The sequence below is a fragment of the Ochlerotatus camptorhynchus genome, unplaced genomic scaffold (genome assembly GCF_037179485.1).
Source record: "Ochlerotatus camptorhynchus isolate MF236.1 unplaced genomic scaffold, CSIRO-AGI_Acam_v1.1 ptg000447l, whole genome shotgun sequence".
In the NCBI taxonomy this organism is placed as follows: domain Eukaryota; kingdom Metazoa; phylum Arthropoda; class Insecta; order Diptera; family Culicidae; genus Ochlerotatus; species Ochlerotatus camptorhynchus.
Window position 1 is genome coordinate 455,975 of NW_027040933.1, and position 25,799 is coordinate 481,773.

Below are 25,799 nucleotides of genomic sequence, written 5' to 3' on the forward strand. Positions count from 1 at the left end.
CACTACACCAGTGCTACACCGCAAAAACAAAAACGACATTAGTTTGATCAAAAAACTTCTATTTGAAATGATGGTCTTGATCGTAACGAAAAAAATGATAGTCAAAAAAAATCAAAGTTTATTTTCATGAGCAGCTAAATATCGCAGTGGTACATGCTTGCTTGGATCAGATGTAATTATCTGATTTCTAATTTCAATTAATCACTTTTTAAAAGCATTACAGATTTTGAAATGTTTTTGATTTCCCAAGGAATTCCCCTTCTTGCGTAATTTTGAAAATGTTTACCAATCGAATCGCTTATACACTCCCGATCATAAATTTGGGGACACCCTTGAACAAACTTGTAAATGTTTTTTGCTCATATCTCTATCATTTTACAACTGATTTTCGATCTTTTTAGGTCAGTTGAAAAGTATTGACTGAAATTTAGTTCGTATGCAACTCGTTTAATATATTTTATAATATTTGTATGCTAAAAGTTTTCCTAAAGCTACATTTTCCAAAATTTACACTGACTGTTCATGACTGATTTTCTTAAAACTGGGTCGGTCAAATTTTTAAATGAAAGTGGTAGTAGAAACCTTGTTCTATACCCATCGAAATACGTTTGTGAAAGTTTGGTTGAAAAATTTAGAATATGCCCATAGTATGGTTTGTCGCTATTGTAAGTGTACTTGGAAATTAAGCATACATATGTGGAAAAATATAATGAGCAACATAGCAACAAAATAAGATCCATTCATTGCCTTTCAAATACTGCAAAGAGAACTTAAATTGGACAAAAAAAGGCAGAGATATATAGAAAACAACATTTCAGGATCTATTTTGAATGTGTCCCAAATTTTTACGATTACACCATCCTAAGGTTGACATTGATTGGTCGTTTTGTTCACATCTCTGCATTTTTTGTCCAATTTTTTTTTCTTTGCAGTATTTGAAAAGCTATGAATGTATTTTACCACGTTGGTATGTGGCTTATTTGTTCTAATTTTTGCATCCTAAAAATTCAATTAAACTTTCAATAGCGACAAACCACACTGTGGGAACCCAAACTTTTGAACAATGACTTTAATCACTATTGTATTGATTTAAAGCATATTCTAAAATTTTCAATCATACTTTCACAAACATATCTCGATGGGTATAGAACAAGGATTCTTTTAACACGTTCATTCCAAAATTCGACCGATTCAATTTTGAGAAAATCAGCGTAAATTTTGGAAAATTTTGTAACTTTAGGAGAATTTTTAGCATACAAATATAGAAAATATATATTGAAGCAGTTAAATACAAACTAAATTACATTCAATACCTTTCAAATGACCTTAAATGAACGAAATTGGTAGAGATATGAGCATTATACATTTGCATGTTTTTTCAAGGGTGACCCAAACTTATGATCGGGAGTGTATGTCCAAGCAAACGCCCCTTCCCTACAAAAACTACTCATGCTCCATATCCCCTACTGGCTCAGTCCTGATCCATTTCTTCTTTTCCACAACAAAGAACGAATGAGAACACCTACCTACAGAACTGCCGGTGGAAGCATAACTGTCCCATGTGACATTTCGACTTTTTTGGGATTATGATGCTTAACGGGACAAATCAATACAATGAAAATAATGTTATATTCCCCTCCCCTTGGCTAGTTTTTGCACCTTGCTGTTGGTGGGCGGGCTTAATTTCATGCTAGTGGAGTGTTGGAGACGGTGGGTTTGTGGCCGACGTTGCTGGCTCATGCCGCGATAGAATGGCGCCATGGGCGGGCAATGAGGATTACTGAGCTTCCCCTCTCTGATAAACCACTGCATGAGAGAACAAAAGATCTAGTCCAGCAGTGATAGTATCACACTTGTTACTCCTTTTATTGAGAGCCGCGTCGTGGTACGCTTACGTATAGGCACTGACGTTGGGTGTGATACTGGCGGGTTTTGCCGCAAATCACTCTTATTTTATTTATTTTTACGCAGATAGATTTATTTGGGTTTGCAAGGGAATTATACTATTGAAATATTTCAGAAAGTGCCCAACGGTACTCCTTCTACTTGCGTGACAAGCTTTCATTGTTGTTTTCATTGAAGTATTACTCAGGGAACAACTTTAAACATCATTTTTGTACATGGTATTGTAACTAATCTTATATGTGCTTCATTTTGATTTGGGATAAATGTTTGAACTATGGCTCGGGATTTCCACTGTTGCGTGCTTCTATTGTGATATATCCATACGTAATTTTGTGGGACGACATAGTGGAAACGTGTGAGCGTAGTTGGAGCATATACCCTATATAATTTAAAATCAGCTAGGAAACTAACTTCAAAATGAAGCATTTTAGTCACTTGAGGGTGTCACCTGGGTCGAACTAAGATATAATAAATAGGTATAGGTCAAAATCAAAAGTACTTGAAACACGTTTAATTTTAGATTACAAGCACAAGTGCAGGTACTTAATAAAGCATGGGTTATGATTGATTAGGTGACTTAGAGCTTTTAATAATTTATTAATTTAGACTAATGAGATATCATAACCATCAAATGAATTTAAATAATAAACTTCAGAAAGTTTAATGACATTAAGTAGATTAACAAAAGAATTAGGATGCGGGTGGTCCGCTTAGGGAGGCAACTAACCTTTATAGTTGTAGAATAAATCTTCTTATTTAGTATTGAATTTAAAAAAAAAGAAAACGCAGGCAGACCAATAGCATTTAGCAGATTAACAAGGAAAGGAATAGTTTAGGAAAAAAGTAAAAGTAGAGTTATGTGACAGTTATTAGCTTTTAAACTTTTGGAGGTATTGTATTCCCCTGAGTTTGTTGTACTCGATTACTATATAATTCTCTCAATACGCGAAATCTCTTATATATGCGATTAAAGCATTTGAGTTAACTTATTTCTTAGTGTTCAAGTACTTACATTTGTAAACAGCAATCAATGTTAATCTATGAACTAAACCATACGTAAAATCGATCTTTCCTTATGTGGTATTGATGCATGTTTAACTTTTCGCGGCTTTCGGAATCAACGCGCCTACGTCTACGGAGCTTACGCAGAAGTGATTTGCAATGCGGTAGAGCTCACCAAAAGTTTTTTTTTTTTTTTTTTTTTTTTTGAGCTTCTGTAGTATAGAATTTGTTCGGTACGGTCGCGAAATCTTGAAATGATTGATACGTGCGGTAAAATAACTAAATTGAAACAAAGCTCAACAGTAAAATAAGTAGAATATTTAGGGAGGAAACCAAAATTTATCAACTTGCCAACATAGGCTATCACATTTATTTTGGTGGCACTCTTTAAGTGATAATAAGTTGTTTTTTTTCTCTACGGTTGTTTCGCGTGGCGTTCACAATTTGCGCGATTTTCGTATCTTACGTAATTTAGATGTTTAACTATAAACGGTTTCACTGACTCGAGGTCGTTCCTTAAGCGGTGTTGGTACAGGTTAAACCTTTGCCGACTGTCGGATTCAACGCGCCTACGTCTACGGAGCTTACGCAGAAGTGATACGCAATTCGGTAGAGCTTGTCAAACGCTTTTGAGCTTATAGAATTTGTTCGGTGCGGTCGCGAAATCTTGAAATGATTGATACGTTCTTTAAATTAACTAATTTGATACAAAGCTCAGTAGTAAATAAGTAGAATATCTAAGGAGGAAACCAAAATTAATCAACTTGCCAACATAGGCTATCACATTTATTTTGGTGGCACTCTTTAAATGATAATAAGCCTTTTTTTTTTTCTCGCTTCGGTTGTCTCGCACGGCTTTCGGAATTCGCGCGGTTTTCGTAACTTACATAATTTAGATATTTCGTTCGAAACGGATTTACTTATTCAATCGGTTTACTACGCGGATGTATCTACGCGCACACGTCACAGCATTTTTTCTATAACTATCTTGAAACAATACATACGGAATCCAGTGTTCAAGCGGCCAACATAGGCTAGTCCTTCTGCTGTATTGTCAAAGATAGAAGCAAAATTTATTCAAATGGGTCAAGTCTTGAAAATTAAGCTGTCACGCAGCTCCAGCTTGATACCAATAAAAAAAAAAAAAAAAAAAAAAAAAAAAAAAAAAAAAAAAAATGAAAATAATGTTATATTCAAACATGCTGTTTATTCTAGAAATATTAAAAAAAAAAATGTGAGGTCGTTTTGTCCCATTGCAAAAATGGACGCATATCTGTCCCACTGCTCCAATTTTTAATACGTATAAGAAATTATTCAAAAATTATAGTCTGTTTTCCAAATAATACATCGTAAACATATTACAAGCTCCAAACTATTGCCCAAATGGTAAAATTAATCTTTTAATTAATTGGATGATACCTCGATAACGTCTTAAGCACATTAACACTTTTTTAAGAAAAATTTGAGCTATCATTCTCAGTTCTGTTACTATTTACAAACAAATAATTTAAAAAATGTACTAATCAACTTGCAACACCTTACCCTAATTGTACCTTTTCGTGACACATATGATTATTTGGTATTGAAAAACTATGGAGTAAAATGATGAGATTTATTTTAAAAATAAAGGAAATGCATACAACGGTCAACCTTAAATAACTATCATTCCGATGCATGTAAGCAACATGCATCGGAATGATAGTTATTTAAGGTTAACCGTTGTATGTATTTCTTTTATTTTCGTTGTTGGTCGGAAGACCAACTAAAAATGATGTTTTGTCTTCTCCAATAACAGGTACGACAACTGCCAACAGAGAGGCTTTCCTATCTACTTCAATTCCACAAGGAGACCTTTGCCAGAGTACGTTAGCTTTAGTAGAGAACGTATCCTTTTCGATCAGCTGGAGTTGTTTCTTGGAAAACAGTTTGTAGTATTTAAGGTCCTCACTGTTGATGTTGCTTGCGTATCCTAGCTCATAACTTCCTTTTTGAAAAACCAATTTTCTCATGATTCCCACGATGGCTTGAATAAGTTCAACGTGTACAACTGTGAGACATTAAACTTGGCTTGGAACGGCACGTTCGAGACGCATTTTTTTGCCCCTAAGAATGTCATTGGCAGTAAGACCACTGATCGACTCGGGCCTAATACATGCAGACACTGGAAATGATCGTGCGTATGCGCCAACAGGAGCAAATGTCTCGTCATCACTCTAATAGGCAGTCTTGCAATGAGCACTCATACGTCAAATTTTCACTGGAAATCATCTGAATGAATGTTGATACCAAGATATCCTATATTACATGATATCGTCTATAGTCTAAGCCGTTCGACACCCTATTTGCTTCTATTTCTGCTGGAAATTGTATTAAATTTTATACACGGTTACTTACCTTAAAGTTGTTGTTCACTTGTCATCTTTAAACCAGCATTGATAATTATGTGAGATGATGTTTATAATGTTCATAATTTTATTGTAAAAAAATCATTGTACGAAATGCAATAGGTATATAAAGTCATAAGAAGTAAACGTACCAATTTGACATAAAACGATGAAAAGGTTTTTTATGCTCATTTTACCAAACATGATTCAACTTACCATCTAAGGAACATAGGCAAACAAAAGGAATGGAATTAGCATAAATTTTAGGGGGAATGTAAAGGTTTGCTTAACAAATAGTTTCCTGTTTCGCATGGGAATTATTCAGGGCTTTAAGCTTAGGTACTTCAATAGAGATAAATATGATTGTACCACCACACACCGGATATGCAGAATAAATGATGCTTGTGAGCATCACCATTTACATTTTGAGAATATCATTGACGCCAGCGACGATACAGCGGGCTGAAATTCCAAACATATCGATGAGAACAGTCGGAGGTCCTGAGCGTGGCACTTTCTCGACGCCCAAATGTTTCACGACCACGTTGCGCTGGTCTGCGACGGCAGAAAGTACAGCTTCACCAATACCGCCTTGCCTGTAGGAAAAGTGAAAGAATTTGTTGATATTGTTTCATACAACTATAAGATGACTTAAATCGTACTTGTAGTGATCCTCGACGACAACGATGCGGCCACCACATTGAGTGGCATTCTGAACGATGGCTGCCTTGTCAATAGGCTTGACGGTGAACAGATCCAAAACTCTGGCATGTACGCCGGATTTCTCAAGCTCAGTCGCCGCATTCAGAGCTTCGTACAAGGTTATTCCAGCACCGATCAGTAAAACGGTATCATTAGCAGATTGCTTTACAACCTTAGCCTTGCCAACCTGTAACAATAGTTGTATTTTATTGACAGAGAACATCTCGAGTTATGTGAGTAGAAGCATGTACCTGGAATGGTTCGTTGTTATCGTAAATAACAGCGGTATTCGGTCTGGAGGTACGGATAAAGCAGACTCCCTTAGTATTGGCAGCTAGTTCAACGGCGCGTTCCGTACTGACGGCATCCGATGGGTAGAATACCGTACTACCGGGGATGGCTCTGAACATAGCAATATCCTCCAAACCCATCTGGCTAGGTCCGTCCTCACCGATGCTAACACCGCAGTGCGAGCCAACAAAATTGACATTCGTTTGAGAGATGGCTCCCATACGGATTTGATCGAAGGCACGAGAGAAGAAAGTTGCAAAAGTAGACACAAATGCAATTGTGCGGTCACGGCATGCGGCTCCAATGGCCACACCAACCAAGTTTTGTTCGGCAATGAAGCACTCGATGAATCTTTCGGGGAAAGCCTTGCGCAACTTGTCCGAATATGTTGAATTCTTGGTATCACCATCCAACGCAATGACACGATCGTTGTTCATAGCTATCTTCGCTAGGGCAGTACCATAAGCCAGACGAGTTGCCACAGATTCTCCGAGTTTATAAGCCGGAGGAGTAGCAAGCTGAACATTGCTAATATTCACCTTTTTGGCACTTTCTTTCTGTGGTGATGGAGGAGTGATTTGTAATGGTCCAGCATTGCGAATCATTGACTGCAAATGTTCAATCACACTGTTGGCATTTTCACCAAGAGGCTTTCCATGCCAATTGTCCAGATCTTCAATGTTGGGGAAGTGTTTTCCCTTGAACGTCTTGGCCACAATAGCCGTAGGGCGATCCTTGGTGACCGAAGCCTCAAATAGTGCCTTGCACAGTTCTTCGACATCGTGACCGTCAACGACGATCGCGTTGAAACCGAATGCATCCAAACGCTTGCGGTACACTTCCACCTGATGTTGAAGGGATGTCGGTTCCGACTGCCCAAGTCGGTTAACATCGAAAATCACACAAAGGTTGTCCAGCTTGTAATGACCTGCAAAGTGCAGCGATTCCCAAATTGAACCTTCGGCTGATTCACCATCTCCAACCAACACGTAGGTCCTGTAGTCGGCCTTATCGATGTTCTTGCCAATATAGGACATTCCACAAGCAACTGCCACACCTTGGCCGAGAGAACCGGTTCCAACATCAATGAAGTTCAATCTGGGTGTTGGGTGACCCTCAAGATCGGAGTCAATCTTTCGCAGGTTCATCAAGTCGCTGATTGGGAAAAGACCCGCCTCAGCCCATGCGGCATACAGAATCGGCGCGGCATGACCCTTGGACAGGATGAAACGATCCGACGAAGCGTCTCGCGGAGCGGAGATCTTGTAGCGCATCGTGTTGAAAAACAACACTGACATGATTTCGGCAATCGACGCACATGACGTAGGATGGCTGAAAAGAAAATTGGTAAAATATTTATAGACTGATAAGTTTTTTGACCATTAGCTGATGAATTGCGAGGATGTCTAGACCTATAAATAAATGATAAGCATTGATTGCGTATTGCAGACAAATTGATGAACGCTACGCTACGTGAGCAGATTTTTGGAGAAACCTGATAGCTGCCTAGTGTTTCTAAGTGAGTTTATAACATTGTATAATATCATTATATCTACAATACCGTACAAAAGTATTATAATAATATAACCTCGTATTTTTTTTTCTTCAAATAAATTCAATGAGCTTGAACTTTTCCGGGTGTTTATGAAATTTACTAAAATCTTGGCTGTTGGTTGGTCAAGCATTCACGACCAATCGGTATAATTTTATGGTTGATTGACAATTGAATGAATTTAGTTCAATTTTTGAACTGCAATTTGTTGAAGTTTAGTGAACCAACTGAGCTTGAATTATGCTCAATTGTAGTCAAAACATGGATCTTTTATGCGTTTGGTTTAATAAAGTTCACTAAAAAAGTTACATACGTTTTATGTTTTCGCCAACTGGAAGAAATGACAAGGGGATACACTTCTGGCAACATACAAAAGATTCCTATGTTGACTACAGTTGAGCAAAAATTTAGCTCATTTGTTTATTATGCTTCAAGAAATTGCAGTTTTGAAAAAGTTATACCAAAAAGTGGTGTTTTACACTCAACTCAACCGGCAGCAAGGATTTTAGGAAATTTCAAGTAAATCCGAAAAGTTACAGCTCTGAACTTTAATGGAGAAAAAAAAAATTGCGTTGTTATATACTTTTGTCCGGCACTGTATCATGGTTTTCCTTGGGATTGTGGCTACAAGCTACCTTTGCCGTTCACTGTATAGTTATTATCATTAGAATTTTGCCCGCTGTGTTATTTACTACACACTTTTGTCACTAATTTAGCAACAGTTGCACATTGAAGCAAATTTGAAAAATACATTTTTTTGTTTTGTTACATTGACATCGTAAAGCTAGCGGGGCAAAATCGACACCCTACGGGAAATTATGGAGACCTTCAGTCTACCCCAACGGGAGAAGATATTTTATCGTTAGTTTTTGATATGTGGGAACAACAAAAACAATTTAATATTCCATAACATAATTGTAACGGGTGTTCAATAAAAAATGAATTTTTTTTCAGTCATATAGCTAGTAAAAAAAATTTTTTTCAACGAATTCAGTATTTTTTATTAAAAACATAATGTTTATTCTTCAAAAAAAACGTCCATGAATATTGGAGAAGGGGCCCTGGTCAGCCGTACGACGCAATTAAGTCGCGATGCTCTCACAAGAGCGCTGGACGGCACTGAAATCATTCTCATTTTTTATTGAACACCCGTTAGTCTAATTACCGTCATCTGCTCGCTACACCTTATTTGATGATACGTGAGATTTATAATTTTTCAGCACACAACAAGCCTGTGCGTTTTTTCGAGAATTTACGGTGATTAGGAGCATATTGAAATTAGTTTACTCGTTAAATTACTTATTCAGAAGAGGAATGAAATATCAGTTGCATCTAAATTGAAAAAAATGTTGATATTTTGAAAAATATATATTGTGATATTCTATCTCCACTGAAACAATATTGTTGTAGTAATAATTTGTGTGTTTTTCCTCCCCTTGGCTAGTTTTTTCACCTTGACGTTGGTGGAAGGGCTTAATCTCATGTCATAATGGAGCGTTGGAGACGGTGGGTTTATACAGAGACGTTAAGTAGAGACACGCATAGACTGAAGCAAGAAGAACCAAACGAACCGTCAAACGCTGAACCAAACGAGCAAAGTAAATAAACATTACTGTTCGCTCAATTCACCAGAAAGGAGTATTGTTCTCAATGATGATAAAGATGTTCAATAATTTTCACGAAATATTTGATATCTGTTATTTCAAGCGTAACTATTCAAAGACGTGTCTGCTTTTGTAAATAATCACTTCAATAAACGATGTGTCTTAACTGCTAACTCACCCACGCAAACAAACACCATCTTTTCCCTACTAGCTGATGTTGTTAGTTTCTGTGAGTGAGCTAGCAGTTGCCTCAAATCGTCGATTGAAGTGATTGTTTACAAAATCAGATACGACGATTTGAATAGTTACGCTTGATTTATTTATTTATTGTTAGTTCAATCAAATACAACATTAAATAGTGATAAAAAAAATCGAATCGGAACGTTTTATTTAGTTTTGTGGTAATAAAAATGATTGCGCTGCAAGCAAAACAGATATGACAACAATTATACTGTCAATGAGCGACTGTCATCTCTCGCCTTCGCTTTATTTGTGCAAAATGTTGCCGCGCACTTCATTTTTATTCAGTTCCGGTCGAACGTTGAAATTTTCTCAACAGCATTGCGGCACTGTATGAAAGTCATTTGAAGCCACTCGAAGAAACATGGTTGCCAGTGACATTGTCAAAAGATCCCTCAAAAATCGTGCTGCGGTTTCGACAGAAATTTTCATTGCGCGTCTCTATCAACGTCTCTGGGTTTATAGCCAGCATGTCTAGCTCATGTTGTGGCAGTGTGCCGACATCAGCGGGCGTTGTGGATTAGTGAGCCTTCCGTCTCTGATGAATCATGGCTTGAGAGAACCATAGTTCTAGCCGCTAGTGACAGTATATATTTTATTCGATAGCCGTGTATATATAGCCGCTGTATATATTTTATTCGATAGCCATTCGATGTCGAAGCACGTTTATTTAAAGGCACTGACTTTGGGTTTGGGTGTGGGATTGGCCGCAAGTCACTCTTATTTTATTTTGACACATTTAGTTTTGAAAGGGAAATATACTCTTCGAAACTAATCAAGAGAAGGCTTTTTTATCTTAAATGAATAATTTGGAGAGGAAAGTTAATCTTGCTGAAATTCTATATTAACATATCGGTTCAATTTAAATTTTTATGTGGCTCCTTTAGTAGGTTTGAGTTTTTTTTTATTCTATTTTTTCAAGTACATTTTGAACTTTTCGCGGATGTCGGGACTCAACGTGACCTACGGTCCTTTAGTAATGTGTAATTCGATAGAGCTTACCGAACGCATTCTGGACTTAAAGGGTGATACGATCAAAATTTGGTCAAGGGAAAACGCGTGTAAATCGGTGAAATCGTTTATTTAAAAAATCAAATTAAATTTCTTTTTCAAGTTCAATTAGTATAAAATTCAGGAAAAATATTCAGTTAGGCTTCCGCTTTTCCAAATCCGAATTGCCGGGCCTTACGCTTGACCCCTGCCATCAGATTTTGTACAGCCACCTTGTCCACCTTCTTCGCCGCAGAAAGCCAGTTTGCCTTGAACTGCTGCTCGCCCTTAGCAGTTTTTTTGGTCTTCTTTAGGTTCCGCTTGACAATAGCCCAGTATTTCTCAATTGGGCGGAGCTCTGGCGTGTTGGGAGGGTTCTTGTCCTTGGGAACCACCTGCACGTTGTTGGCGGCGTACCACTCCATGGCCTTTTTACCGTAATGGCAAGATGCCAAATCCGGCCAAAACAGTACGGAACAACCGTGTTTCTTCAGGAAAGGCAGCAGACGTTTATTCAAACACTCTTTCACGTAAATTTCTTGGTTGACAGTCCCGGAAGCTATGAAAATGCTGCTTTTCAAGCCACAGGTACAGATGGCTTGCCAAACCAGATATTTCTTTGCGAACTTTGACAGTTTCATGTGCTTGAAAACATCTGCTACCTTTCCCCTTCCTTTTGCCGTATAAAACTCCTGTCCCGGAAGCTGCTTGTAGTCGGCTTTGACGTAGGTTTCGTCGTCCATTACCACGCAGTCAAACTTCGTCAGCATCGTCGTGTACAGCCTCCGGGATCGCGCTTTGGCCGTCGTATTTTGTTTATCATCGCGATTTGGAGTCACTACCTTCTTGTAAGTCGATAGTCCGGCTCGTTTTTTGGCTCGATGCACGGTTGTAGACGATACACCCAGCTTATTTGCGGCATCTCGGAGAGAGAGGTTAGGGTTTCGCTTGAAACTACCGGCAACTCTCTTTGTCGTCTCAGCGGCTTCCGGTTTTCGATTTCCCCCCGATCCAGACTTCCTGGCTGTCGACAAACGTTCCCCAAACACTTTAATTACATTTGTAACGGTTGATTTGGCAACTTTTAGCGATTTTGCCAACTTTGCGTGCGAGTAGCTCGGATTTTCGCGATGCGCGAGCAAAATTTTGATACGCTGCTCTTCTTGCTTGGACGGCATTTTGACAACTGAAGAGTGAATTCCAAAATCAAAATAGGAGCAACATTCTACACACACACACCTTCAAAATGAGGGGTGTTCAGGTTTTTTAAATGCAAAATTGAAAGAAATACGTCAAGTTGATATTGACCAAATTTTGACCGTATCACCCTTTATGTAGTTTTTGGAATTTAGTCGGTACGGACGCGAAATCTTAGAATCTCTATAGTAGTCAACTTGCCCACATTAATCAACTTGCCCACATAAGCTATCACTTTTGTTTTGGTGGCACTCTGCTAGTAAGCTGTTTCTCGTGGCGTTCGAAACTCGCTCGGTTTACGGAACTCACTTAGTTTTGATATTTTATACTTAGACAGATTTACTGATTCAATTGGAGTATTCTTTGACTCGTTAATACGTTTATTCTATTTTGTCAAGTATATTTTCAACTCTTCGCGGTTGTCGGATTTAATGTGGTCTACGGAGCTAACGGAATTCACAATTCAATACTGATTCAATCGGATCACTACGCAGATGTATTTTTTGCCTCGTTAATACGCACTCACGTCACAGCATTTTTTTCAAAAAACTATCTTGAAACATTATACAAGAAGCAGTGTTCAAACTGCCAACATAGGCTAGTCTTTCTGTAGTATTGTCGAAAGATAGAAGCAAAATTTACTCACATGGTCAAGTTTTGCTAAGCTGTAACGCAGCTCCAGCTTGATATCATAAACAATAATAATAATAATAATTTGTGTGTTTTGATCAGTGTTGGAAAAGTTCGCAAAAAATCACTATGACTCGCGAACTTTTCCCTTGGAGAACTTCTGATTGAGCGGTGAATTTGGAATGGGGTTAGAATTTTTCTCGACTTCCCTGGCCATAGGATATCATTAGACATAAATTGCCCTCCACTAATAACTGTGGAAATGCTTCAATGTTGAGAACAGGCGTAAGAGCGTGAAATCCTCTTTGAGAAAAATCTATGTTTTAGAACATCCAAGGTGATAAGAGGTCTAAAAATTTCTTACAGTTGCGTAGAATTTGACTTGGAGTTTACATAAGAAAACAATTTGATATTTACCGCTTTTGTACCAAAACAAAACTAAACATCCATCAGCATGAGCATTTAAAAAAAATGTACATAAATGTGCTCCCAACTAAATATTCAACGTTTTTAACGTCTAATAATTACTCAACAATTGTAATATAATTTGAGGACATACCTCACCTGTCTTAATAGTGCAACTATTGAATAACATCCAAACTTGTATCTAAAAACAAGTAAAGGAACAAATTGTGTACAATGACTTTTTTCAAACCGCATTTTTGCATTAAAACAGCTAAAACCCTTCTGAGAAGAAAAAATTAAGCGAATTAATCACCATTTTGATAAATCAATTAATACATTCGATATTAAACAGTAAAGCCTATACCGACAGCATAATCGATCGCACACCGTAAACCTCACCAACGCAACAGGTTTTCCTCGGTCACCTCCACCATTTATTTAGTTGCTCGTGTTTGATGGATTCGACTTGACCTTTACATGATTTCGATCGCGTTACGTACTTTGTTATTGTGTCTAATTTTGCCTTTCTATTTCATTGGTCTGTCGTGGATTCTATAAGATCAGGAACACGTGATAAAATGGATCAAGTCGTTGCATAGTGCCTCTATACAAAGTTGGACAGAACCTCAAACATTGCCGTAAATTGTAGAAATTCATAGGTTAAGGTAATTTTGAACTTATTTTTGATAATATAATTTACTTAAATTTCGTATTATCACTTCTAGGGTGGTTCTATAATAAAATATTGATGAAATTATTTGGTTTAGGTGCTATGTTTTGAATCCCTTATTGATAATAAAATTCACCTAAATTGTGTATTTTCACCTGCAGCTTAGTTCTAAAAGTATAAAATCTACAAATAAAAAAAGCAATCCAAATTAAATTTATTTAATTTTTTATCATTGCAAGTACAATTAAATGTTTTCATAACAGCGAATGGAAATTTTTTGAATGAAACTAATTTAGTAATCATTTATCACTCTGGATTATTCATTTTTTATTTGTTCCTACATGCACCTTTTTTCGGAACGCACAGCCTAGAATGTAGAAGTGTTATTGTTTCTTTGGCCAATCATTGTTGCGTGTCCTAACGAGTTTTAATAGCCTTCAAAATAATTTTTTTAATTGTGCAATTTTTTTTTTCAAAGTTTTAAACTGTGCTCAGTGACTTTTGAAAATGTGTTCTTATCATTTTTTATTTTACTTTATGTATATTTTTTTCCAAACTATAAGTTTTCTTGAAAAGAGACACATTCTACCAGAATGTATACCCGTTTCGTCTGATTTTTTACAGTTGTTGTACTGTAACTGAAAAAAATAAATAAATAAATAAAAGTAACATTCAAATATTATTACAGATTTCGATATGCTAAATTTGCAAGAATTCAATTCAATAAAAATTGATCAAGAGTTTATGGTTTGACTAGCTCAAAATAATTTGGTGAGCGACTATGTAGTATAACGGTACTAATCAACAACTACTCACCAAAAGGTTTTAAGCTACTCAAATCAGAAACTCTTGATAAATTCTTATAGGAAATTTAACGCACTATCCAGCTCTGGAATAATATTTAGGGGTTACTTTTCATTTTATTCAGTTACAGTACAAAACATTAATAAAAAACAGATAAACATCGCTGTAACGTCCCGTATAATGTGTCAAGAAACGATAAATTTCATTCAAAGCACCAATGTCGTCGCTAACACGGAGCAAAATCATTGAAAATATGTTCACTCATGTCTCTTCTGAAATTCTCAGTTAGAATACTTTCAAGAATAATGCTGCGGAGTAAACATTGGTTCCAATCTAAACAAGAGTAACAGAAGCATGACTGTCGCTATTCCCCGCCCCGCCCATCTTTACCATAACTAGTTGACGTAGTACTTAGTGACACCCTCATAAGTGTTACGGAGTTGGAGGGTTGAGTAATGTATTCGTTTAGGATTCACCTCAAGTTGGCGATGCAACCAAAAGTACGTATTGGTTATTTGTTGTTTATTTAATCTCTCGATAGCCGGCTATCGAAAGAACATATTCATTTTGTTTAGTGATCATGAATTTTATGAGTCATGACGGAGAGCTTTGGATTAAACGCATGATTTTCTGCTCAGTAAGCAAAAACGATCCCTCCAGGGTCGTCGAGCATCACAGAACCATAACGCTTCGCGACAATACAGGACTACGTTTTTGCTTGATATGCAAATAAGTTCCGAAGTTAATGTTCAATATCAAATATACAAATAATGGTGGCGTTTTTTTGTGCTGTGGAAGAGCTTGGGGTTAAATCAATGATTTTCTGTTTAGTAAGCAAAATCGATCCCTCCAGTGTCATCGAGCATCTCCTAATCCACAGCGCTTCGCGTCAAAGTACGAATATATGGATGAACTATCTATTATTGAATAACTATTATTTACGATAATTACATGAAAGAAATAAAATATAAACTACAAACTAAACGTGACTACTAAAATCTCAAAAAGATATTCTCACAAATCTCACTGGTTGCGAATCTCAATACCATTAGATGCTATAATGATACTCTGCACATGTTAGACACAAGAAGAGGCCAAAAAGTAAGCGTCCGACACACAAAACCCGCCAATTCCATTGGAGTCACAATCAATGATTCTACGAATCGCGAGCGCTCACGAATCGTAAAACCGCTGACTGCGACACTCTGAAAGCGAAATTGACAGGCTCTATGCGTCAAACACCCGCCCTCCAATCTCCTCCCGCATCCAACAACACCAATCTCCATTACAACATCTAACGAATTCAAAACTCCGAAAATCACTCATCTATAGCAAGGGAGTGGAAGCAACCCTGCATGCAACCATTCTTCATGATATACTTTATCTGCCTATCTCAGCTGGGTGCCCGGATAAAAATAACCATAAAATAACAATAAAATATTAATTCAATACAATAGATTCTATGGTTGACAATTAATCTTATTGTAATTCTATTGTATTGGTCAAATAATCAAATAGTCACCACGATAGGTTTACATCAAATTCTATGAAATCAAAAATTTTCATAATAAAAAAAAACAATGAAATTTATTGTAATGAGATCAAATTTGTTCGAGAAAAAATTGATCTTTTTATGGTTACGGTAACTAACAACCCCTCTTTTCTATTGTAAATGTCTTATTAACAATAGAATATATTGTACATAACAAAAAGTTCTATTGTATTTTTATTGTTTTTGACAATAACATGTATTGTTGCTACAATAGGTTTTGTTGTATTGTAACAATAGGTTCTATTGTTTTCCTATGGTAAATTTTTATTCGGGTGATATCCCGCCATGTTATTGAAACCAACATCTGAAACGTCACAATTCAAGTGTGAACTGCAAAAATGGCATGACTGAATTGTCTTATTTTTATCAAATGAAATTATTTTCCCTTTTATGCCATATAAATGGTTGACTTCGATGTAGAAAATCAGAAAATAATATTTTATGAGTTCTAAGTTTATTTTTCACAAAAATAAGCAAAAATATTAAGAATATCTAAAATATCAGTCACGCCTTTTTTGAAATTCTGGCTTGAATCTTCTATGTGTTTACAAATTATGAGCTGTCAGTGGGGCCCACGATTTGCGGGCCCGCAGCGATGTTAGCTCTTTTCAAGGCAAGGCAAACAAGATAGGGCTGCCACCTAGCTGGCCTATCTTTCTATTAGGCCTGTGGACATGCGTTAGCTTCGAAACTTCTAACCAAATTGATAAAATTTTCAGATAACAAAAAAAAAATTGTAAAAACTTGTGTCGATTCATAGATAGCTGTAACTTAAGGTGGTTAATTCGAATATAGGTAAAATTAGTAAGATATTACCTGATTGTTTATGATGCCTGACTTTACCGTGATGTTGGTGTTGGCGCTCTTGATGACGCCGCCCTCTATAGGTCTGACGAAGAGTCCGATGAAAATCCCAGCATGGCGTTTATTTTCTCATCAGGGAATCTCTCGAATTTCGTTGGATAAAGCTCATTGCTGCTGCTATCGTATGATATTGTTCTAGCGCTCGTTTCGTACACAGATTAAACCATTGTAGTGGTGTTGTAAGTGGCATTTTGAAAATGTTTTCTGATATTTGCCAGCTCTTTCCAGAAATTGAAGGAATGGCCCGATCTCTTGATTTCCTGTTTCACACTGGTTTTCCAGGTGTTGTTGGTAATACGGCGACCAAGTTTTTTCTTCCCTGTGATTTATCTTCTTCAAAACTTCATCGTCTTGATCTAAAGAAAAAAAAAATCTTACTCTATCAAGCCAAATTCAAAGGTAGTAATTGTGTGATGTCGCATTCCAAAAGTGTTGTATGTATTAAATTAATAATAAATAAAAATATTTTTATTTTTGCAACCATCAGACTCAATTATTTAGAAAAAAAACAATTTATTGTTAAAATCATAATTCTAAACTACACAATTATTTAATTTTAGTTTGTAGTTAAATTCCAACAAACTTTTGGTCCGCTACATCACAACTGGCATCACTAGTGTGCATCTTTCAAAATGTAAAGATACAGATAAGCCATGGGACCTGGTTGCAGTTAAGCAATCCTTAAGGTTATGTCAATGCCCAGGGGGAAATTATTGTATGTTACTATGGGAGAATTTGGTTCTTGGTTTTTTCTTGGTTTCGTTCCCGATATTTTTTGTAACCGACTCCTGTGGCAAGAATTCAATCTACAATAACAATTAAAATTATAATAATAAATTTCCATTGCTCGTTTGGCTTCAGAAACTATTCTTTTTTCAGGAAAAACTCCGTATCGCTCTCATTCCAAAGGTTAACCGTGCAAGGAGATTGTTCTAAAATTTGAGAGGTGTCTTCCCATATCACTGGGATCGATCTTAACTTCATCATCCGATCTTGGATGTTATGTCATCTGAAGAATCCGTTGATGGGATGTTATACTTGAGGAGATGAGCACGAACTTAACCCCAATGTGTCTTAGGGCCTTTCTTTTGATTTCGTTGATCTGTCTAGTGCACCGGAGTTCGATCACCGACGAAGTTCGATCTCGAGGCCAGCTGCACCCGTGCGAACAAGAACTCTTTCTTCTCTTCTAGACGAGAATTGACAGCGACGTGGCGCCGTAATAAAAATGTTATCTATTGAAAAGAGATTATCATTATCTATTACGAGAGTTCCGTGAAAGAGTCTCTGCACCCCTCCGTTTTTATTCCACCATACAGCTGTGAATTGTTGAAATCTATATTGATCTACTATGAGGAACCGCGCGTCACTCCGGGTCTTGCACTGATGGTTGCTTTTTATCACCACATCAAAACACAACTAATATTTTTTTTGACTAGGCCTATTAAATACTTTGTGATTTTGCAAGAAATGCTCACTTAACGTAGAAATTTGCTGTTGTGTCATTGTCGTCATCGTTGGCAGTACCATTCGCATATATAAAATTGACAATTATCACGTATCTCTGTCGTTCGTTACATACCAAGCGAAGACTTCATCGTATTTTGTCGTGAAGCGTTGTGGTTTTGAGATGCTCGAGAGAACCGGAGGAATTGTTTTTGCTTACGGAGTAGAAAATCATGGGTTTATTTTCAAGAATAAATCGCCATCGCCGGGTTTCGAGAGCATACACACTAATCGAGTCAGTACGGTTTTACTGAGTTTTTGAATTGCGGAACTGTTCGGTAAAAGTTTGAAAATCTATGAATAATTTATTAATGAGAAAATTTGTTCTGAACTTGTACATACTTAGTTCTGTTAACCCCATTTAATGATAGAAAATATAATTGGTCGATTTCATTGATTCCTTACGGATAACGGTCATTTGAATTTTTACCGACTTTTTCAGCAATTTAAAAATCCAGTAAAAAAGTACTGACTCCTGTAAAAAAATCTTAGTGTGTATATCTATTACTGATTCTTAACTCTCGGTAAACCATGAACCTTAAAATACATAAACACTAAATAAAATGAATATATTCTTTCGAAAGTTGGCTGTCTTGCGATTAATTCAGCAACACATAAACAACTTCGCAACACATGGTCGTATCGCCAGCTTGAGGCGAATAAAAGCGAACCTAATACTCTACCCAATTATCCAACTCCGTAACGCTCATGTCGTAAGGCCGTGGGCTCTTGTTAGGTAAGTACTACATCAACATTTCCTTCCCTATCCTAGTTACGACAAAGATATTCTTGTTTAAATTGTTTACTTCCCAGCATTATTCCTGAAAGCAGTCTGACTAGTATCACAAACGAAGTGACAGACGACTAACTGACGAAGAAATCAATTAAAATAATGTTGTTCGCTGTAATAGAATTTTCTTAGAAGCTTGTGCCATCATCACCCAGATGGGATAGTATTTTTGTTTTGGTTTTGCACAAAGTTGATTTTGTGTACAATGATTCTTTGACAGTGTGCAAAGAGTGTATGATTTTTTTATGCATTTCAGTTTTGAGTAGAGTGAAAGAGATAGAGCCAAAACATTCTAGTACATTTGGTGAAAATGCTAGTTCAATCCAGTAGTAGTGTTGTCATGTGGTACAATCCAGTAGTAGTGGTGTTGCCATGTGGTACACTGAAAAATTGCAATAGCAGGTTAGTCACCAAAGTTTTCGAGCCGCTCCGTCTGTCACTTCGTTTGTGCTAGTATCCAATCTACGGAGTATACCGTAACAACCCTAACGCTAATAAAAATTGATCACCTGCCACTCATTCTAACAACTTTAAAAAATTCCTCAACGGTCAATTATTCATTCAATTGACTTGCAAATTTGGGAAACTATTAGTTAAAATATATGTAATATGAAAAAAAAACCTCAAATCTCAATTTTTGAGGTTTTGTCCGGCTTCTGACACTGCTTCCGGTCACTGTGCGTTGAGTTTGTTTTTACTATTTGGAAGATAAAAAAGAAAATAAACTTTATTTCCTGTGTTGGCTTATTTCCTTTAAATTCCGTTATAATTGCTTATCTTTTGACAGATACGCGTATTTTGTCTACTACTTGCAGACTTCATCAGTGCCAAGTACTCAACACCACTGAAAAATCCATCTTTTATCTACGAGTTATATACTAATCAATAGGTACTAAAAATCAACAGTTATCCACTGCCATGTCACAATTTACCTAACGTACCTAAATACAGTCTTCAACAGGTAGATGCTACGATGTGTGGTTTTAGGTAGCATGCTAAAGAGTTTCGAGTATCCGTTTCCTGCAATGTTGATGGATTATGTTTAAATATTTCTAAACTTTCAGCTACGTCTAGTTTCCAAGGCGAAGATACACTCCGCAGGATATTAATGTTATCCTTTGTCAAATTGTGTCCCTTTGTAATGATATGTTCTGCAAACTTGGATTTAAATTCATAATGAAGTCCTTTATCCATCTCTTTGTTAGCCTTTTTTACCTCTGCGATGTGTTCCTTAAACCTCACTTTAGTTTTAAGTGTAACGAAATTAACGACGAGATAGAGACCAACAAACCAACGGCTGAAAGTCTCTATAAAGTAAAACAAATAAAAACGACGACAACTACGTAATGCATCATTTTTAACAGTTGCCTCGCTTAACTCACTTTTACCTCTTCTTTGACTTTGGAAACGTGAACAAATAAAAAAAAAGGTTTAAATAGATACAAATTAGTGAAACCATGTAGGCTTTGGCCAAAGATATCTAATTAACAAGGCAATGGATACACCACCCTTATTTGATCGCAGTGCCATCTATACTGTTGGGAGTCCCCCGCCAACTTCACCACCAGGGCTCAATAACTGACAGATGTCAGCATGACAGATGCCAGAGCGGACGTTGGTGATCAGCCGAGGGAAGAAGACGATATCATACTCGATGTCATCATCATTATACCATAGAGGTAAGACCAGAAGGTCCCGAAGAAACGTGCTCAACTTTTTGGCTCAGCTCAGGTACTATCCCCGGTCCCAAACTAATCGATGCAACCCTCGAAACATAGAAAAATCCACGAGCCCCTCATTTTATCTGTCAAACATTCATAGCGAATCAAAACAAACATAATGTAGTACTAGAATTACGACAAGAACGGGCTACGGTAATCGATTTGCTTGGTACCAATAGGCTAGTCAAGGAGTGAGCCAATTTAAAATCGTTAGATTCCAACCGGTGATTATACCAACCGATTCATTTGCCAATGCAGCACGCATGATATTCAAAAATTACGTTGGAATAATCATTACTTTCCTATTTTATAACATAGGAAGGTATTTGTCAACTCCGGCGAATGCAAACCCAAACGAAAGCTGCCGAAGCTGAATGATGATGATAAGTGGACATCGATTCGTGTTTTGATTTGCGCTGTGCCATCCGCTTAATGGTGTGGGTTCGTACATGCATAGAGGTTGGTGTGCGTGTTTTCTTCCAACGCTGCAGTTTAACGTTGTCTCGTCACAAACCGTTTGGCGCTGTTATCTGTCTCTATAAACTCCAAAGAGTGAAAAGGGTCTTATGTGTGGTTTTAAATTACGTTTTAAAAGTCGGAGAACAGGTATTGTCGTTACAACAGAAACCTGGAAAACCCCACTAGCGAAAATCGATTTAACTCTCGTTCTATACTTTATACATAGCGTCGGAAGTAGTGCGCTGTAATCGCACAATGAACGTTATGATGTAGAGGAGCCATATCAAACAACTATAACTCTCGTTTCTGATAATCATACACGCTATTTCAAAACTACCCAAATTTGGGTAGAATCCACCCAGATCGATCAAAACTGAACCTACCCAAAAATTGGTAAACTATGTTGGGAGTGACAAGTCAACAAATGGACAAAGTCGGCATGAATCCGATCGACTTTGTTCATTTGTCAACTTGTCACTCTGAACATAGTTTACCCATTTTTGGGTAGGTTCAGTTTTGATCGATCTGGGTGGATTCTACCCAAATTTGAGTAGTTTTGAAATAGCATGTAGCACACCGAAAACAGAGAAGACTTCTCGCGTAACTTTTCAAAAGATCCCAAGTAACAAATGTAAACAAACCGAATTACTCGATACAAACTATTGCTCTTCTATTATTGTATGTGATACAAAAACACCCATTCAAATTTACTTTCATTTATTTAAGATAATCATAGGTAAAAAATTGTCCAATGTACAGATTGAAATGATGGGTATGTGATTGAGAAATCCTACTTAAACTCGTGCGCGACTGATGGCAGGAATAAGCACTAACCGGCGGTGATAAGTCTGTGACAGCCCTTCAAAATTTCATTGAACGTTTGCAAAACTGTTTTATTTCAATGTAATTTCATGCACATTTCTTGTTAGAATGGATGAATCTTGTACAAAATGCATACTACTATTTTGTAATGCATTGTTCCTAAATAAAAAGCTACTTCAAGACTTATACATTACAGAAAACATGTTAAGGTTTAAAATCATTTGCCGATTAAACAGCAGACAAAGCCGGCCGACTAAATCACCCTAATAGCTCAGCATTACTGAACCATCACGACAAAACGGTTCTTTTTCAGTATTTTTTGGACATTTGGAATTAAATTCTCAACATTTTTCAAAATGTCACTATTGAAATTGCACGAATATGCAACTGTTGCTATGATAATTAAAATTATCACCGATTGCCTGCGAAAAGCGCTTTCCCTAAAACAGATTTTAAAATTGAATTCCATCCGGTCTCACCGAACGGTGTTTATTCAATCACCGCGTGTGGTGAGTGGTGGTGTTCTCCAGTACACAACGAAAGGCTCCCCGCAAGCAGCTCTCAAGGCTGCCCTCAACCGCTGATCGGATTCAGTTGCTCGTCGTGGTGAGCCGGTGTGGGTCAAGCGCGTCACCCTCGTCCCAAACAACATACAGCTCGCCAACCTCATCCGTGCTGCACACCCTAATAGCACAGCATTACTCAACCATCACGACAAAAGAGTTCTGTTCAGGACCCCCATAAATTATTGTTGTTTGAGCGTTAATTTTCATTGAACGTTCGCTAGCCTTGCCCCACATCACCCCAAAGCTCTTTGATAATGTACCCAGCAATAAAACGTTTGTGGTCAAATGCGTAACAGTATTGAAGTGGTACATACAAATTCTCGCACTGACCGAATATCACATGACCATGAAAGTTAACCAGAAACACTTCGAATTAAGCTAATGTTTTCTCCAGGATGCTAGAAAAAAGCAAACAAATCTCGCATTTATATGATTGATCGAGAATATCTCGCGATTGGAAAATTTAAGAAAAAAATCCTCCAATCATTTTTTGCTTTTTTTATCTGTTGAATAAACCATACGTTTTGTGCACGAAAATGCGTAATTTTGTCATCAGAAAACGGGGTGTTTCCGTGATGGGAAAGGTGGTTTCCCTAACACAGTCGCGGAATATTGATACCGAGCCCTGACCATGCCAGACGGTACCTACCTTTATCACGGAAACGAATTTTAATCATTTAAATCAAAAATATAAATGTACATTCTATAAACAAATAAATCATTCAAAGTAAATTAAAAACATGTTTGCATCAAAAATATGTATTTTTTAATTAAATTCAAAAGCTTTCAACAATATATAATTTGAGTATACTATTTTTAGCGTGTTATGCCTTCACATTTTCTTTTTATTTACATTCGGCAGAATTCAACTACAGCTATTTCTCGGAACTCAACCGAAAACGACCCGCAAGCGGCGGAACCGAAATCATAGATCTGGAAACCCATATCTAGGCAAGCATCCAAATAATGTTCCAGCCGAGGGGCACGCAATAACCTTTAACTCCTACGCAAGCCTTTTTTAAGTACAATAATTACAGTTAACTACATGATTAATTACTTTAATTACGAGCGTCGGAAATGTTTTGATTTAATTACTTTTAAGTACAAATTTCAGTTTTAATTACAAGTCGCATAAATTAAGTACATTAACTCCATTAATGTACAACGAGAAATGTACTTAAATTTCCCCCAGCGTACCGTTAGACCCTTTCGTTATTGGCCCGTGAAACAAAAATTCACAGGCCCTTTTGCTACGTTAAGGATAATGTCAGCTCTGATAAATTGTATCGCTACCGCTGTTATGACTTCAGAATAGACCCTATAAACATACATCTCCTGGGACCTACGAGGAAATCTACGTTGGTGATTGGAGCCAATTCACATGCAACGATCGGTTCGTGATTGGAAATGTAGTCGGATTTCAATACTGCCGAGGTGTAGGCAGGGTAATTAACTATATCCTGGATCACGCCCCTGTCACAGCACCGGAGAATGCGACAATGAAAGGAATGTTTGTGTGTGCTGCCTGGTTCAACCTAAGAAATAACGAATTTAATTTGGTGGATGCGAACGAATACAGAATTACAAGAACCCCTCGTGTGACATATCAAACTTCATTATTTTACGTAAATCCGTCGGTAATGACCATATTAAGAGTTCAAATTTGCTATCCCAGACAGCTGAACGGACACTGGAGCTGGTGAATACTTTGGACATTCACACGCTGTGCTATTTCCGGGAAAAAATCGCAGCTGGTATGCAATTGTCTTCCCAGCACGGATAACTTGAGTGTGTCAAGTTGATCGGTAACGATCAATTCGTGTCCTGTGCACATGGGACTCATCGTTTCCTATCGGTTTGGAGTTCTGCCCATAGTATTGTTTAGTTGACCCATGGAAAGATGAACAATGGGGAGGCGAATTTCATAAGTGCTATCGCGTCAATTCTGAATACGGATGTGATCATATGTTGGCGATAATACAAATAAAAGCACACAATTGGTTTGAATCATCTTAGTGTCTGCAACCAAAACCTGATTATATTTTTTTTGTCAACGAACTCTGCCTTAAATCTGTTAATTATTATTAGTATAATAATATTAAGTTTGAAAGAAATATTGAAATAATCGAAGAATTCAGGCGTAACATCAGAAAATTAATGCAAATGCAAATACATCTTCCATTGAATCTGTTAATTCAGGCATCATCATAATATCATCATCTGTCGAACTGTGCTGCGAGCATGGCTTAAAATTCGAACATTTTTTAATCGGGAGGAAATTGCTCGAGGAATTGCTTGAATTTGAGGAAATGTAAAATTTGAAGACTTGTCGTCACAACTAAGTGATTCCCATTTCATTTGTATGGCAATCACGGCCCTCATTATGAGTATCACTTCCTTTTCACTGTATATTGTCGCTAGAGTTGTAAACCGATATAACCCACTCGTGACAATCGATTTTATTCTAGTTCTGCATTAAAGCGCATTATTCAACGAATACAGTGCACTAGATACGACATTATGTTGAACGTACAAAACGAAAGTGAAATCGATTGTCGCGAGTGGATTATTTCAGTTTCCAACTCTAGCATGGTGCTCCAAGAAATTTAGTATAAGTATTCGCAGAATTGGTCATGTTTGTAGTCTAGTAAAACATTGATATGCGTATTTCAGGGTGTAAGAAGAGTTTTTGAATAAATTAATTCATTCGAGTATGTGTTAAGGGTTTTCTTCAATTTTTTTAAATAGTTCAAGAATAAGGATTTGGGTACGTTTTTAATTACATTTGTGTAGCTTTAAAATTAAAGCTAAAGAAAGAAAATTAATTTTTAATTACATTAATTACGTAATCAAATTGAAGTACATGTTTTAATTACAGTAATTACACTGGCACTGCTTTGATTACGCGAAATTAATTTTAATTACATGACATACTTAATTTTCATTTTTAATTACTTAATTACATAGTTAAACACCTTGTACTTTAAATCCAACGCAGTCAAAAAGGCTATTGCGTGCCCCTCGGTTCCAGCTCGACAAAACCAGCGAAACCCCACAATTCAACGTCACTCTGTCGTTTCGCCGATCGCCATATCACCCTCCCCCAATTGCATATTTTTTTGCAATTTTTTTGACGTAGGACT

At 37.0% G+C, this 25,799-nt stretch overlaps 1 protein-coding gene across 1 annotated transcript in view; it reads right to left on the reverse strand.

Annotated features, from left to right (window-relative positions):
• Window positions 1-5,361: 5,361 nt before the first annotated feature.
• LOC135711960 (transketolase-like protein 2) overlaps window positions 5,362-25,799 on the reverse strand; it is a 29,563-nt gene continuing 9,125 nt past the window's right edge. Inside the window, exons 2-4 of the mRNA XM_065234932.1 lie at window positions 6,245-7,616; window positions 5,954-6,180; window positions 5,362-5,887 (exon numbers count right to left, since the gene is read on the reverse strand). Of these exons, the coding sequence (XP_065091004.1) occupies window positions 5,710-5,887; window positions 5,954-6,180; window positions 6,245-7,616 (1,777 nt within the window). The 3' untranslated portion in view covers window positions 5,362-5,709. The remainder of the gene's footprint in view (window positions 5,888-5,953; window positions 6,181-6,244; window positions 7,617-25,799) is intronic.